Source organism: Ammospiza nelsoni, chromosome Z, assembly GCF_027579445.1.
Source record: "Ammospiza nelsoni isolate bAmmNel1 chromosome Z, bAmmNel1.pri, whole genome shotgun sequence".
Classification (NCBI taxonomy): Eukaryota; Metazoa; Chordata; class Aves; order Passeriformes; family Passerellidae; genus Ammospiza; species Ammospiza nelsoni.
The window spans coordinates 77,370,373-77,387,284 of NC_080669.1; the positions used below are offsets into that span (position 1 = coordinate 77,370,373).

Here is a 16,912-nt window from a genome sequence, read left to right on the forward strand (position 1 = left end):
ACAAGTTTCTTAGTCCCAGATATATCTGATTGCGTTGGAGAAAAATCAGCATTGTCAGATGTGATGTCCATCATGGATAAGTTCTGAAACCCGAATTACTGATGTCAATTTAAAACCTTGTGTTTCTTCAGGATGGGTTGGATCAGCTGCCTCCCTCAGGTGGCTAACCTGAAAGGTACAGTTTGAGTAAGGTCAATACAGGTTTCTTTCAAGGCAAGAAAGACTGTTTAAAAACTCTTATAAGTAATTCTGATACTCTCTGTTTTCAGAAACCAAGAAATAATCAGTTCTTTTGAGGGCACTACACATCACATACAAAAAAGTACTCATCAGTTGCTGCTTGACAGATTCCTGCCAAGTGTTGTATCTGCCTCTAAGGCTCCAAGGCAATGGATAGGTTCACTTACTCATCCTTATGAAGTGCCTTGAAATCCTCTTCCAGAGGGATAGGAATTTTTCCCCCCAGGATAGTCAGTAGGGAATGGTCTGATGCTCATGTTTGCTGCATGGGAAGATGAAGACTGGGTTCCTGGTGTCACTGCCATCTTACAGCAAGATCTTTCAGCAAGAGGAGCAGCTTTGTGTCAGGCTAATCCTGCGCCCGGACCATGTGATGTGTGTTCCTGTTGTATGTGTGCTTCATGCGCAAACAGTCATTCCTCAGTTGTGGATAGTCGGGAGCAGCACAGACGCCCAAAAGCTCAGATCAGCTAATGTGAACACACGCTTCCCCGCCCCCTTCCTGGCATAACTTGTGATCGCAGAGCCATGAAAGTATGTGATCCCTCCCCCAGCACAGACCGATCCCACCCAGCATATGATCTGGGCCCCATGTCAGCCAGAGCAAGCAGCACCAGCCTGCCACGGCGCTGCTCGCAGCCGGAGCTATGACCTTAACGAAGGAGAGCTTCCACGGGGCTCTCCTGCCCGCCTCTGGAGCGGCCAAGGCCGACATGGATGGCACCAGAGAGAAGGAGGAGGCCCCAAGGCAGGCAGTGATGAGGACTGGAGCAGCGGTGCCCAGGAGGCGAGCGGTGGGAAGGCTGGTCATGCACAGCATGGCCATGTTCGGCCGGGAGTTCTGCTATGCCGTGGAGGCCGCCTTTGTCACGCCGGTGCTGCTCAGTGTAGGGCTGCCCAAGAACCTCTACAGCCTCGTGTGGCTCATCAGCCCTATCCTGGGCTTCGTGCTGCAGCCCGTGGTAGGTTCAGCCAGTGATCACTGCACCTGTAGCTGGGGCAGGAGGCGACCTTACATTCTGGGTCTGGGCATCATAATGCTGTTAGGCATGGCTTTGTACCTCAATGGGGACGTGATGATCTCAGGTGAGTGAGGGGCATGTGCTGTGCTGACAGACAAAACTCATCCTAGCCTTTCAAATCAGAAAAAGGAGAGGGGTTCCCCTTTTCCTTCTTAAAATGCACTGTTAAAATTTGGTATCATGTGACTCGGGTGCACTGAAGGAGCTGGGGAGCGCCGTAATCTCTGTGTACATTCAATTCTAACACTGCATGTTATGTACCCTGTGCATAGTGTTCTGTAGTCTGTGCATGTGATTGCAGTCTGTTGTATGTTGGTTTGGTTGCCTGACAAGCTCCTTCAGGTAAAGATTTGCTTAGGCCATAGAAGTTTTCATGAGCTAAGATCTACCTTGTTAGCTTAAATGATAGTATTGTTTTTGTGATGTAATACATAACCAAACTGAATCCCCGCTCATCCCTGTTTTAGATGGATTAGTATTCAAAATACTCGCCTTCAATTATTGCAGCACTGGCTTGACTCTTGTACCGTGCTGGTGATAAACAAAAATCCTTAACTTCTTGAAAACTCAGTTGCAGCTGAAACAAGCAAAATCAAATAGGAGTGACATCCATATTGTTACATTTTGGCTTGGGATATGGCTTCTTAAAGTCTTGATACAAAGTTGTTGCTGACTAGGCAGATGGGGGAGGTGTGTGTTTTATGGATTGATTTATTCTCTCTTCTTTGATATTATTGATATATACTTGATTTGAATATTTGAATATACTTGATTTCATTGACCCAGAGAGAGATGTTGCAGTCAACTCTTGATTATCTAAAGCAATATAAGGGTTGGGCAAAGAGAACAAACTGAAAGTATTACAAAATGCATGTGTTAGGCTACCAGAGCATGCCTTGGAGGTGTTAAGGAATAGATTTAGGATAGTGATGCTCTTGGTTGTGGAGCTTGAAGCATTCTGAGCAGTGTTGGCTCAAGGCAGTAAGTCAGCCTAGCCCAGCTCAGCACTACACAGACTCAGCTCTCCCGCTTCTCTGATGAGATTCTGGTGTCACTGGACTCTCCTGTGTAACCAGTTGTTGTTTAGATTTTGAAGTGTCAGGAAAGACTAAATGTGGTTTTGCAGAACATGGCACTGTTGCTGTCAGAATGAGGGTGTTTTTCTTTTTTTAGCTTTCATCGCTGAGAGAGACAAGCAGCGGACGTGGGCAATAGTCATTACCATGCTGGGAGTAGTACTTTTTGATTTTGCAGCTGATTTTATTGATGGTCCAATCAAAGCATATTTATTTGATGTCTGCTCTCATCAGGATAAAGAGAAGGGTCTGCATTACCACGCCCTCTTTACAGGTACACTGATCCCTTCTTTTCCTCCCTGCCTCTCAAAGGAGGGGAAGGTAATTGCTTGGGTTTTATCCTCCCTGTGTTTCTAATCTTGAATGAACTGATCATCTGATCCTGCACTTCAGTCACAGGACTTTTGTTACTGGGTTTTCACTACTCCGGAGAACAGCAACTTGTGATTGCTGCTGCAAAAATCTGAGGAAGGCTGCAGGCACAAATAATTACAGCAACACAGGCATGATTTAAGAGCAGTTAGTTATTTTAAAATGTGAAATAGGGTTTGTCAGTTTGTTTTGGGTTATTTTCAAGTTTGTTGCTGAGGCAGAAATTAATGGATGTAGCTTATTTCATTGCTGTTGCACATAAAAATAACGTTTTTGATTTGTCATGTGACATGCAACAAGAGCTGCGCAAACCAATTGATTCCCATTCTTCAGCAGTGCTCCAGTATATGCTGCATAGAAACAAGAGTTCTGTGTAAAATTCAGAAGGTCACAATTCCCACAAAATAAGACCAAGTGGTTAAGTTCAAACTCCTGCAAATGAAGTTAACAGCTTCATTTGTTTTAGTACATTTTTTTAATGTTATTGAGTTACAGAAGGACATAAAACTGTTGGAACAAGCTCAAAGGAGGGCCACAAAGTTGATAAGGGGACTGGAGCACCTCTCCCATCAAGATGGGCTGAGAAGGTTTGGGCTGTTCAGCCTGGAGAAGAGAAAGTTGTCTGGAGACCTCCAGTATCTGAAGGGGGGCCGCAGCAAAGCTGGAGAGGAACTCTTCTTTAGGAGGATGTGGGGAAATTTAGGCTGGATGTTAGGAAGAAATTATTCCCTGTGAGAGTGGTGAGACACTGGAATGAGTTGTCCATGGAGGTTATGGCTGACCAGCCCTGTCAGTGTTCCAGGCCAGGCTGGATAAGGCCTTGAGCAGCCTGGTCCAGTTGGAGGCATCCCTGGATGGGTCTGGATGATCTCTAAGGTCCATCCCAACCCCTGAACATTGATTCCATCTGTACAATGTGAGCCCTGTGTTGAGGAAATGCACAGGGAAGACACGTGAGGCCGTGTACCTGTTGAGTGACCCAGGAGGAACCTCCCACCATGTCTGAGAGTAGCCCCCGTGAAAGCACTAGACAAAAAGCAGACTAGATGAAAAGTCTTGCAATCTTTTTACAGCAGATTTTTGTGGGTACTGAACCCCCAGCAGGAGCAGAGACTCATAAACTCAGTAGCAGTTACTCTGTTGAAGGAGGGAGGTGTAGTAGCTAATGAAAAAGGCTGATTTTGGACACATGAAATACTTATATCCAGGAACACAGTTTATAAGGGAAGCTTAAAGCCACATGGGAATTAAATCTGTATTATCCATTGAAACAGATAAAATGTTAAAGAATCACTTGTTTGGAAAAAGAGAGGAGTGAGTGTTTATGTATATTCAGCACAACTCTGGTTGCAATATTTTTTTGGATGATACTAAAAAGTCTCCAAGTTTGAAGCTACAGACTTAGCTGACTCAGTGTACTGATCTGTGAAAGGGAATGTGAGACAAATAATGTGAAATAGGACAGAAATGGGGCAGAGTGTGTGACTTGGCCCAGCATCCTGTGCTCTCCACAGCAAGTTCATCTCAACCCTTCCTAACAGAAAGTTCCCTGGTCTGGTGTTGAAATCCTCCCTTGACTGGAGTTCTACAGCCTCCCAAGGCAGTCTTCTCCAGTAATTTACTGGCCTTGGTGTTGGTTTTCCCTAAACTGCAACATTATTATAAATTCCCTACAGTTTACATTTATCATTGCCCATTTTATCCTTATTAGACACAGACAGCAATCTTCCCATTTCTTGTCCAGGTTCTGTTTTAGATATTGTTTCTTTTTCCTACTTTAGTTCCTCCTTTCCTTTTATGCTTAATATTTCTGAGATTTTACTCTCCAGTTTGCTTTCAGTTTAGGGTTTGAACATGAAACTTGATAGCTTTGCAGTTATGAAACCCATGGCCACTTATTCAAGTGGAAGAAAGAGTGCACACAATCAACATTTAGGCTGCATTCCAATATCATGATGCTTCTTTTTCAAAACAGCAAAATCATCCTCTAATGTCAAACATTCCGTCTGCAAGCATAGACTGAAAATAATGTTGTGTAGATTTTCTTTAAAAAGTTATTAATAGCGTAATTGGTTTTTATGAGAACAAGCAAGGATACAGTCCCCTGTGAAATGCCCAATAGTGCACAATGAAAGAGGGCCATAATCAGACCCAGGAGGGTAAAGAAGGTACAGAAAGCCCAGAACTCAATCAAAATCCCATGGTTTTGGGGGAAGCAAGTGCAGGTGCTGTTAGTTTTTGTCAGATGCAGGGCTTTGCTGTAGACTGTTATCAGATCTCCTAAGCAGAAGGGTAGAAATGCTTCTGAGTTCTGGGGAAGGGGCTATCCCATGGAACTCCCAGCCATCCATGCCCTAGTGCCACCTGGTTAAGGAGGTGTCAGGACCCTACAAAGGTGCCAGCCCCACCAGAGCCTGTGCTGAGTGTAACAGAGGGCATGATCCTGTGCATCTCTGTGTGTGCTTATAGTAACAGAGAGAAGAATTGTAAAAAAACCAGACTGACTGAAAACTGGGTTTATTAACATCAAGGAACAAAGTAGCATTCTCATTTTACCCTTTAGTCTACCTCTTCTGAGAAAATTAGTAAATGGGATTACACACTTATACTTTTTCCTTTCTGTTTTCTTTACCAAGTGGTGTTGTACTTGGATTTGTGTAAGTAGAAAACAATGCCTTTGGGTTTATTTCCTATTTTAGAAAAAAATCACACAGAGGCAGTATTTCTGTTTGGACTAAGCTAAATACATTTTACAAATTCTAAACTATAGAAACTCTCAAAAGAATTTTAAAAATGTTTGTTCTGTGAAAATACAAAATGGAAACCACATTTTTCTTGTAGGATTTAATTTAGTTTTACTTGCATTATTTACCATTTCAAAGAAAATAGAGCTTGAAAGAGTCAAAAAAAGAAATGGACCCTATTTTGCCGTGTATTCAGCCTATTTCTAGAGAGCTCTGCCTGACAGATCTGAAGAGAGTTTTCAAGAGATGTTTTAGTAACTGCTCATGTATGTGTTTAGCTCAGTATTCCTATTTCTTGTGATAAATATCTGAAGAGTGATTATTCCATCATTGCTAGAGGGCATCACATATTGAGAGTATTATGTGCTCTTTGTTTATTTTGTCAATGCCAGCAGACATTTATTTTTTCCTTTTTTTTTCTCCCACCATTGTAGGTTTGGGAGGAGCCCTGGGTTACCTTACAGGTGCTATGGATTGGGGTCAAACCATACTAGGATATACCTTGGCATCAGAATTCCAGGTGATTTTCTTCTTCTCAGCCTTGGTTCTCATAATCTGCCTTACTGTACATCTGTGCAGTATTCCTGAAGTCCCACTCAGATACGAAAATGAAGAGGCAAAGTTCTTGTTGGAAGAGACTGAACCCCATAGATACCACTCCATAGAGGAGGAAATAAGGAATGGTCACTTAAAACCAACCTGTATGGAAATAAAGGCTGCAGCCAAGCCAGGGAAATGCGCGGCTGCATCACGCACACAGGTGAGTGCAGAGGAAACTTTACAGCTTATATCTTGGCATCCTTGAAGACCCCTTAATTAGCTAATGCTGACTGTCTGTAAGGCACAGGCACAGAAAAGAACCCTCCACTGGGATACAGAGACAGGAGAAAGTCTGCCTGCCTTTTTTTTTCCTTTTCTTTTTTTTTTTCTTTAGAAAGTATTGCCAGCAAGAGGTATGAGACCGGCTAGTTCTGATGCACTGATCCATTGGCAGGGTATGAGGGAGAAGCTGGCTCCATTTTCTGCTCAGTGTCAGTCTCCTGATGTCCTCCTCGTGTGAATTTTGTAAATAGGATCTACTTTTTCCTTTAGTCTTGGTATAATTAGCATAAAGTTGTGGGCAAAGACTACAGACCATTAATATTCGATGTAGGTCTCTAATTCTTGCTGAAGTCCACATGGTTTTGTACATAGTACATGTGAAATGTGTGACACTTGGATATTCTGCAACTCAACATTTTATTGAGCACTAATCTCTTTAAAATTCCTACAGCAATTTAAAAAATTTTAAAATTGTCTACAACAGTGCTACCTTGCTACCAGAGTTTGAGTTTTATTCGAGTGATATTGTAGCTGAGCCTTTGGCAAAATTTTGAGGTGTGAGAAAGCAGAGAGTACTTTTAAATCCTCACTGTTATTTTGTTTCTGATGCATTTTTGTGAGAGATTTCTTCAACCTAAGGCACGTAGGAAGTGGTGAATCTACCAGAAAAGTATCTGGAGAGCCCACTTCTAGTATAGTGTTGAGAACTGGTCCAAACACATCCATTTTCTGTTGATGATTGTTTTTACGTTTGGTTGATGACTTTTAGTGCTAGGAAATCCTCATGGCTACCTCATGGTACCCTAGGTAAACAAAGTATAACACAAGAGTGGTGACACAATTGCTTCTCATTTTAATTCCATTTTGATTTCTTGGCATTATGCATATCAATCCCTGATAGACTGATACAAAGGTTTGATAAATCAGGTAAAATATACTAAGCATGTACAAACAGTTATAAGGAGGAAAGCAATACTCTTGTTTAATCTGTAAGTAAAAGGGATCTATTATCTTTTACTATTTGTAATTTATTTTATAACAGCACTTGGTATTTATAACTGGAAGAAAAATATTATGAAATTATTAAAATATTATTAAATTATTACAATATTATTAGATGCAAGACATATGAAATGAGCATTGCCTGATGATAATGCAAGGCAAGCACAGAGTGGGGCAGACAGCCAGGCAGCTGTGGGCAGAATCTGACGGGAGCACTGTGATGCTGTCTGAGCTTCCCCATCTCAGGCCAGCATGAGCGGCCAGCATCCTTCACCAGCCCTGTTCACTCTGGGCACCCTCCAAATTGTCAGAGATGCTGAGCCTCCCCGACTGCTTGGACCATGCAGGCTCTAAAAAAAGAGAAGGCAAATGAAGATGAGAGAGCGATGCAGTGAAAGTGGGGGGAGCAGTCTGTGGTTTGGGGTAGCCTCTGCCTCGGGAAGAAATAATTCCCTGGAGTCAGTGACATGGGAAACGTGGAGTTCCATGTCTGGCACAGGAGGCGAAGCTGTGGTGGTGAGCCTGTGCCATTGCCCTCCTCTCTGCCTAGGCTGGGCAGCCTGTTGGAGCCCCCCAGTGCTTTGATCAGTCTCATGTCCCTTTGATGTGCCTTTCTTTGTGTGCATGAGTTCTAGACACTCACTGCTTTAATGATCTGTCTCCTGCAGCACATGTTTGCTGAGTCCATTCATTACCATAATCACTTCCTTGAAGAAATGGTTTGGCTCCCTGTTTTTCTGTCTCTTTTTTTTAATTGTAGGCATCATGGCTATATTTCTTCTAAATTAAGGCCTATGTTCTCACATGCTAATAGCTAACATGATTATTAATGAGGTTTGACCTGTTACAGTATGAACAGACACCCAAAGCAATTAGCCTTGTATTCTTTTGAATGGTGCCAAATTATTCAGGGTCCACTGCCATAAAACCTGAGTCATATTGCTTCCTCTGCATTCTTATCATCTTATGCCCTGAGTTGTAGTGATTTTGTAGAGATTATTTGGTATTCTGAGCTTTTGAAGGATAAGGCGCTTAAACAGAGCCAAACTTCAGCACATTATTTAAATTAGCATGCGGTTTGTGTGCTGGTACGTTTTGAATGTGTGCATTAAACATTTTTGGTTTCCATTCCCACCTTCTGGAATATCTAAACAGAAAAAAAAACATTTCTATCTAGCTGTCAAATTACTGTTTGTAATCACTGCAGTGTCCTTTGTAATTCCATGACCTTATCCTCAAACTTTGATTGGAAAGTCTATTTTAAAAAGCAGGTTGGAAGAATTGCAAACTAAATAAAGCCAAGTCAAACAATAGTAATTATCCTTGAAATAACATTAATGAGTTAATCTGGAATTCTTTTGTTTTCTTTTTATAATTGTAGAAGAATGTAAAGCTCGCCCTGTTTAAAAAAAGACAATGATGCCAAGTTCCAAGGGATTTGGACAATATACAGTCCAAGGTGGAAGCCAGCAACTTGAATTTTGGCATTCCTATGAGGATTAAAAACCTCACACTGAAGCAAATTATTTTCCAACTTTATATGTGGTGATTATTCATAGAGTAGCTTGCAGCATAGCCTAGTTCAAAGGAAAGGAGATTTGTGAAAAGTATATACAAAAATGAAGAAAGAAAGGAAAAAATGACATCTTACAGTAAATTGAAGACAAGATCCAGTCCAGGAATTTTGAGTAAATTAGCATAATTTTTGCAGTTCTCCCACATTTCGTAACATACCTCTTCCCTTACCATCTCTCCAAACACTGTTGTCTTCAAATGTCTTCAGAGAAAACTGGAAGTTTTCCATCATGCACAGTTAAAATAGTATATATTTTTTTCTCTTTAAAAGCAGTGAACCATGCAGGAGCTTTAATACAGGAAGAATTATGGGTAAAAATACCTGATATCAAGCACATCTACAGTAGTTAAAAAAAAAATTAGAAATACAAATGATCTGATGAATGTGACTGGAGAAGAATCTGAGAATTTTGGGGCACAGGGCTGAGACAAGGAGGGAGATTACATGGGGCATTAAAGGCAGTGAGAAAATTTGATTTTCCTCATCAGTGAGATTTGTTAACCAGCACTAATTAAGTTTTGGTTATGAAATGAGTTATTTCTCCCTTGGTATGAGGTGCTCAGATGCTGGAGCTCACATTCTCTGTGCGCTACCATGGGGAACCACAGCTTCTCCCTGCTTCAAGGACAGAGCATAATGGAAAGCTCATGGTATGCTTGAAGAGGTAGAAGTTTCCCTAGAAAAAGAAGTTTCCTAGGGAATTTAGCACATAGAATGGAAAGGGAATAAAAGGTCTCAGGAATCTGACATATTTTAATTTTCAGGAAGTATTTTGAGCACAACTTTCTTCTGAAGCAGCTTTAAATTTTCAGTGTAAAGCTGATGGTTTCTATAGAGAAATAACTTTTGTTGCTTGTTGTTTCTGTTGTTGGTTCATTGGGTTTTTTTTTAAACTCTCTGAGTCTGCTTTGGCAGAAAATTTCCCTGTTATTCTATATGTAAATAATTGTCCTACTGATAATAACAGCAAAAAATGTTACATTCCTGCGGGTATACTCCATCTCTTCTATATACTTTATAGAATTTTATAAATTGAAGAAAACTCAGTACCCAAGCAACCCTTCCTAGCAAAAAATAAAAGACTTTGGAAGTTTAGCAATGAAAAGATACTACAAAGACCTTCTTTATTAGCTGTCAGCTATTTCATTAGCATTCAGGACAATAACACTGTATTATTCTTGAATATTTGCTTTTAGGAAAAGAGGCAGATGACACTTAAATCCCTCTTGAAGACACTTTTAAGCATGCCATCCCACTATCGCTGCCTGTGTGTGAGTCACCTCTTTGGATGGATGGCTTTCCTGTCCAACATGCTTTTCTTCACGGATTTCATGGGACAGGTAAAGCATAAAATGCTCTCACTACTCCTTCCTTGTAGCATCTCCTCCTCCATCAAGAAGAAGTGAAATGGTGTTACTATCCTGAGGAAATGACACAGGTGTCAGAGCCATTTGTATCTGGATGGCTCAACAATAGTTTTGTAAACCAGCTAATTGAGGTCAGGCCCTTGTTCCAAGCCTGTCTGGGGAGATCACTGGGGAAAAGTGTAGTATTTTTTAGGCTATTTGTGTCTAAATGTTCCAAGTGAAGCTCTCAGAGCTGGCCCAAACACATCCATTTTCTGTTTTGGTTTTAGAGCTGCTCCCAGCTGGGCAGGTTTTCTGGCTGGGCAGTGCTTGGATGCCGCTGGGCTTGTCCTGGTGTGTGTGCAGCATCCCCACAAAGCCCCTCACCGGCACTGCAGCCTCCCTGGCCTCAGGATGCAGCTCTGTGCACACAGGGAGCTATTTGGCAGCAAAAAGTTTTATCTTCCTGCATTTGTCTGTCCTGAACCCCTTTTCTCAGCAGCTGTTTGCCTTCACAACACCCCCTAGTGCCTTTTCCGTGCTATTCCCACGGACTGTATGTCCTTGACAGTGACTCTTGCCTGTATGGCCATGTCTGCCTCCTTCCGTCCAGAGCACTAATATGGTCCTGGCACCAATATCTCACTGCCACTCCCTGCTCTTCTGTGGTTTCCACACAGTATTCCTATTTCCTTGCCTTTTTTGTCTATTCAGGCAAGGCAAGAGGGAGGGTTTTTTTCCCTGCAGCGTAGATGAACAACTGAAAGAAAAAGTTTTGCTTGTCTAAAATAGTAACTGAATATGAGAATAACTGTGTGGAAAAATAAGTGTGTTGAGGAAAATCTGAAAGAGAAAACAGAAAAAAAAATTGTAGATAAATTAAGGAAAGAAAGGCTAAGGCAAGAAGACTGAGAGAAGAGAGAAAGTTAGTTGGAAGTGAGACACCTAAAGGATAGAAGAGCAAATGAGCAGATTTAAAAATCTGTACAATAGACAGTCCAGGAAAAGGCAGAGGGTAAGAAATGAGGTGGAGCCTGGGATGTGACAGTCCAGGAGATGTGAGTGTGACACCTGGAGAGTTACAAATGGGTGGTTAGGGCATGGTCAACAGATCTCGTGGGTGCTCCCTTCCAGGGATGGGCCCTGTGCCCATGAGAAGGAGGCATTCCCTACACGGTGCCATTCCTGCCTGCTGTGACTTCTGTGGTGTCTTTCAGGTTGTGTACCACGGGAATCCCTATGCACCTCACAACTCCACACTTTACCTGACCTACAAAGCAGGGGTAGAGATGGGATGCTGGGGGCTGTGCATCAATGCAATTTCTTCATCAGTCTATTCTTGTAAGTACCCATGAATAAACTCCAACACTGTGTTTGCTGTTTGCCATTGTTCAAAAACCATAAGGGGATGCCAAATTACCTGGAATTTGTTCTACATAAAGGCTTAAGGAATGTGACATTCTCAGCATTGTTAGAAACTCATATCTTAGCACCAACAGTTCCTGACCACATCATGAGGGGTGACTTTGGAATTGGGATATTGTTCTGCACATGAACTGACCCTGAACACTGAAAATCATTCTGTAAATAGATGCCACACTAAATTCTTAGGTGCTCTTTCACCTAGCAATGCTGTAGTTGTGGGCTCCTGAAGGTGACCTCTCCCCATTTGCATTCCCTGTGTAGAAGTTCTTGCCAGAAGCTTCAATCTTGCTCTCCAAAATTATGCATAAACATGCTAGCACAGCTCCCCAGGTAGTTTTCACCATAACTCTTCCAAAGAATTAAAAACCACCTGATCTGAAAACTCATATAAGTAGCATTTTGGGGGTTGATTTGAGCATCTAAAAGAGGCTTGAGGGAAATGTTTTTCCTTTGTAGCTTAACTGCAGGCATTTCTGTGTAGCCCTTCTGTGGATAAACTTCTATTCAGCACAAGCATCTCTGGGTGCAGCTGCAGTGCAAGCTGCAGGTTGAGCTCTGGGTGGTGTGAGCAAGTTTTCTTTGGCAAGTTTATACCTACAATAATTTGAGGTAACTTCTAAAGTCATTAAGATTATCTTCTTCATTGCATTTTACAAAATACAAGTTTTGTTTTTTTTTTTTCCTTAGAAGGAACCTCCTGATAAAATGTTACCTATTTCTTTTAATCTTATCAGCATTTTCACTTTCTTTCCACAGACTTGCAGAAAGTCCTTCTGCCATACATAGGATTAAAGGGACTTTATTTCATGGGATACCTACTTTTTGGACTGGGTACTGGATTAATTGGCTTGTTTCCCAATGTCTATTCCACTCTGGCTCTTTGTTCACTCTTTGGAGTCATGTCCAGCACACTGTACACAGTGCCATTCCACCTCATTGCAGAGTACCACAGGGAAGAGGAGGTGAGTGCAATGTCCCAAGAAGCATTAATTTTATATCTGTCTGTGTCTGTTCAACCTGTTTTGGGGGTAAACTGGATGGAAAGGAGCAGCTTTTAATTTTAATTTTGAACTATTAACAATGACACATATGAATGGGAAGTTTCTGACAGAGAAAGTTAATATCCCAGCTCCAAACTCTCCAAACAGGCCTTCCATGAAACAAATAATTATTTATCATCACATCTGAAACAAAGCCAATCACAGAACATGTTCAGGCAGTAAGCAGGGTGGTCCACTTGTGTTGTCTTCAAGTCCTACCTTCCTCATATCCTTCTTTCCAGCCACATTAGCAGAGGACTTCTGAGGGCCTGAGGTTTTAATAACAAGCCTGTAAAGGCTGTCAGAATTTTTAGTTAACTGAAAAGTGTTACAAAAGCTTATTAGCTCTTAGCTAATAAACAAATGCCATTCAAGTAGAAACATCATTATATAGTACAGTATTAAATCTATACCATATACTCATTATCTTTCTAAATGTCTGTGGTTGGGTTTTCATCCTCCATGGCCTTAAATCCTGTTTCCAAGGAAAATCTGGAAAAACTTGCACTCCTTGTATCATGTTACTGGGCACAGCAGGATCCTCATGTATTGTAAAGCGTTGAGTTCTTTAATGGAAAAGTCCTCTCAAGTCCCTTAAGTTAGTCAAACAGCTGGAAACAAGAAAAATTAAGGAGAGTTGGAAGAAATTAGGAAAAGTTCCAGTATATCTTGGAACATCTGAAGAAATTAATAAAGGCAACGTTGAAATACTGGAAAACCACATAAAACATAGTTTTAAGCAGCAGAGGGGTAGATCAAGTGCTAGACAACATGTCCTACTGTTTTGTACAGCTTTCACCAGCACCTTCTGAAGGATGAACACAAATGAACTCTTTAATTATTGTACTGAATGCTAGGAGGAAGTCTCAAAGTGATTCAATATTTCATATATATGATTAATAATTTTTTGGTTAATTTCTTTGCTCCTTCCAACAGGGAATGATCATGATGTATTATGAACACAAAACAGAAGACTGGGAATGAGCCCAGGTTAGGGTGAAATCTCAATTCTTACCTCAGGTCAGCCAACTCAGAGAGGAGGAGTAAAAGCCAAATTTTTATCTGTTTCAAGACAAAAGTGAAATAAAATAAGCTAAAGTGTGCATGAACTTTACAGTTAATAGGCCAATATATTAATGTGTTACTTAAAAGACAACCAGTTGTTTCTTGTTTGATGTATGGTATCTGCTATGACAGATGTTAAATGATATATAATTCTATGTTAGATTTTATATTAATGGGTTGAGGCTTAGCTCAAATCTTCTATAGTACAAGACAGGAAAAAAAAAGAATAAACATCAAGCACAAGAGTGCATTCATTTACAGATTCATGTATTTGTGGTCAGAACTACTGCCACATAGGAAGACTGGGAACAGCCCAGCAAAATAAATACAATTTATTTTTCAAAGTGTCTAAAATTGGGGCTTTATCATTTCAGAACAAGGAGCGGACATCTTCCCCCACTATGCATTCTACCAAAATCATGTGCTGTGTTTTATAATGCTGCCATTTCAGCTCCTGTTCTGTGCTGCTGTTCCCTAGGATCCAAATTCAATTTTTTTTTCTACTGGATTAGGAAGAGACTGTTTGTCTCCAGTACTTGTGAGCTTTGTGTAGCTCAAAGGCAAGGTAATAGGGTTTGCAAAAAGCAAAAAGCATCTTAATGGCTAAGAGAATTTGGATACCAGAACACCATAATGCCGCTGGCCTGCAGTATTGGAACTTCTTGTTGTTGGAATAGAACCTCCTCCATTTAACAGCCTATGCAGGAAGGAAATAAATACGTCAATTATCACATAATTTCCCAGTTAAACAGAGTAATTTCTTTCTGGAGGAAGGGACCCCCAGAGATCATGTAGATCCTTCTCAAGGAGGGACAATCTGGAGCAGGCTGCCCCAGTTCAGGTTTAATGATTCCAAGCAAGGAGACTCCACAACCCCTCTAGTTAATCTGCTCCAGTGACCCACCAGCAGCCTTACAGGGTGCTAATATGTAAGACACTTGTACATAATAAATGAAGGCTTTTGTTCTGCTATGTATCACAGCAGATACACAGATTAGTAATTAAAGGTGGTCCTCAATAGTGTAGAAGAATCCTAGTCTGGATGTTTGCTTTCAGGTTGCTTTCATCCCCAGCAATAAAAGTATTACATTTGTATTTTAGTGCTGATTTCCTTTATGTGCTTTGAGCCATAACTTCAGGTTCCTGGCTATATGTGTGTGGGGCACATCAGCACTGCTGTAAAGCCTTTGGATGTGGTTCCTCACAACATCCTTCCCTGTAAAGTGAAAAGATGGATTTGATGGAGTGGACTCCTCCTAGATGGAAAAGAAAGTGGTTGGATGGTCACATCCAGAGTGTTGTGGTCGATGTCTCAGAATCCACATGGACATCAGAGACAAGTGGTGCCCTCAAGGGTCTGCACTGGGACCAGTGTGATTCACTATCTTCTTTAATGACATAGATGAAAGGATTGCACACATGAAGGACAGGATGCCATCCAGAGGGACCTGGACAAGCTGAAGGAATGGGCCTATGGGAATCTGATGAGGTTTAACAAGGCCAAGTGCTGGTGCTGCCCCTGGGCTGGGACAGCCCCTGGTGCCAGCCCAGGCTGGGCATGAGCAGCCCCAGAGCAGCCGTGCCCAGAAGGGCTTGGGGGTGCTGTGGGTGAGAGGCTGCACATGGCCCAGCCATGGCACTCCCAGCCCAGAGAGCCAAACGTGTCCTGGGCTGCACCCAGAGCCCCATGGGCAGCAGGGCAGGGAGGGGATTCTGCCCCTCTGCTCTGCTCTGCTGAGACCCACCTGGAGCCCTGCATCCAGCCCTGGGCTCCCAGCACAGGAACCACAGGGACCTGCTGGAGCCAGCACAGAGCAGAGACATGAAAATGGTCACAGGGCTGCAGCACCTCTCCTGTGAGGAACAGCCGAGAGAATTGAGATTGTTCAGGCTGGAGAAGAGAAGGTTTCAGATTGGCACAATTGTGGATTGCCAGTATTTGAAGGGAGCTTGCAAGAAAGATGGAGAGGGGTTTTCACAAGGGCCCATAGTCATAGAACAATCAGAAATGTCTTCAAACTTAGAGAGAGTAAATTTAGGTTAGATATCAGGGAAAAATTATTTAGTGTGCTGGTGGTGAGGCACTGGATCAGGTTGTCCAGAGAAGTTTTGGATGACCCATCCCTGGAGGTGTTTAAGGCCAGGTCGGATGTACCTCTGAGCACCCTGGAAAGTGTCCCTACTCACAACAAGAGCATTGGAACAAGATGATTTTCCAATTTCCTTCCAATACAAACCATTCTGTGATTCTGTGATGATTCTTTGATAATATGATAGTATGGTTCCTTCAGCCATGAGTCAGAGCGAAATTATTCACGACAGGATGACCTGTACTGTTTACTATCAGTTTGACAGAGATCAAGTTGACCTGAACTTGAAAATCATGTATAGTTTCTCCAGTCAATTTCCAATTCCTTCCTTAAGAGAAGGGATAGAGGGAAAAACTGCAGATGAGAAAAAATTTGGTGGAAGCTTGGAAAACTCCTGTTACTTAAAATCTCTGTGGTGTAAGAAGGGGAGCAGCGAGCTGTTGACCTGCCCGCTGCCCCGGGGCTGTAACAATGTCTCGGCCAAGAGCTGCGTGTTGCTGACACTGCCCCGTTTCTGGGGTTTGTTCTGTGCTTCTTCGCAGAGCCAGAAGCTGCAGGAAGGGGAGCAAGCAGGGGAGCACGGGCGAGGGAAGGGCATCGACTGTGCCGCCCTGACCTGCATGGTGCAGCTGGCCCAGATCATTCTGGGCGTGGGCCTGGGGCTCCTGGTCAGCGTGGCCGGCAGCGCCGTCACCGTCATTTCGGCATCCACGGTGGCGCTGGCCGGCTGCTGCTTCGTGGCCTTCTGCATTCGCTACGTGGACTAGGGCTGCAGGGAGCCGTCGGAAGGGATCTCCCCGGGGGAGCATTTTCTTTCTGGGTCAGTAGCACTGGTGCTGTTGCTGTGCTGACACTGCTGGCACGTCATCCTCTCTTACCTCCTTGGATCGGTTGCAATTCCAGAGCTTTATGAAGTGGAGACTTTATAGAACTGGCTGCCTTATGCCTCGGACACACACACCCACACTCTCCCCCACAGTGTGTTCACATGCTGTGGCATGTGATGATGGTGTGTGTGGCCACGGTATCTTGATGCTCTACACTGGGAGTCATTATGGAACTCCTCGTTACCAATTTGTGAAAGTTAATCGA

The 16,912-nt window shown here is 42.5% G+C and overlaps 1 protein-coding gene across 2 annotated transcripts; it reads left to right on the forward strand.

Annotated features, from left to right (window-relative positions):
- The first annotated feature begins 887 nt into the window (after positions 1-887).
- On the forward strand, positions 888-16,587 carry SLC45A2 (solute carrier family 45 member 2). 2 transcript variants are annotated; one of them, XM_059492182.1, is made up of 7 exons: positions 888-1,326; positions 2,436-2,612; positions 5,889-6,214; positions 10,051-10,194; positions 11,418-11,541; positions 12,382-12,587; positions 16,363-16,587. In XM_059492182.1, exons 1-7 carry the CDS (start codon positions 888-890, stop codon positions 16,585-16,587), a joined length of 1,641 nt encoding a protein of 546 aa, XP_059348165.1. The 2 variants fall into 2 exon arrangements, with proteins under 2 accessions (XP_059348165.1, XP_059348166.1); XM_059492183.1 differs by having other exon boundaries at positions 5,889-6,196.
- The last annotated feature ends 325 nt before the right edge of the window (positions 16,588-16,912 follow it).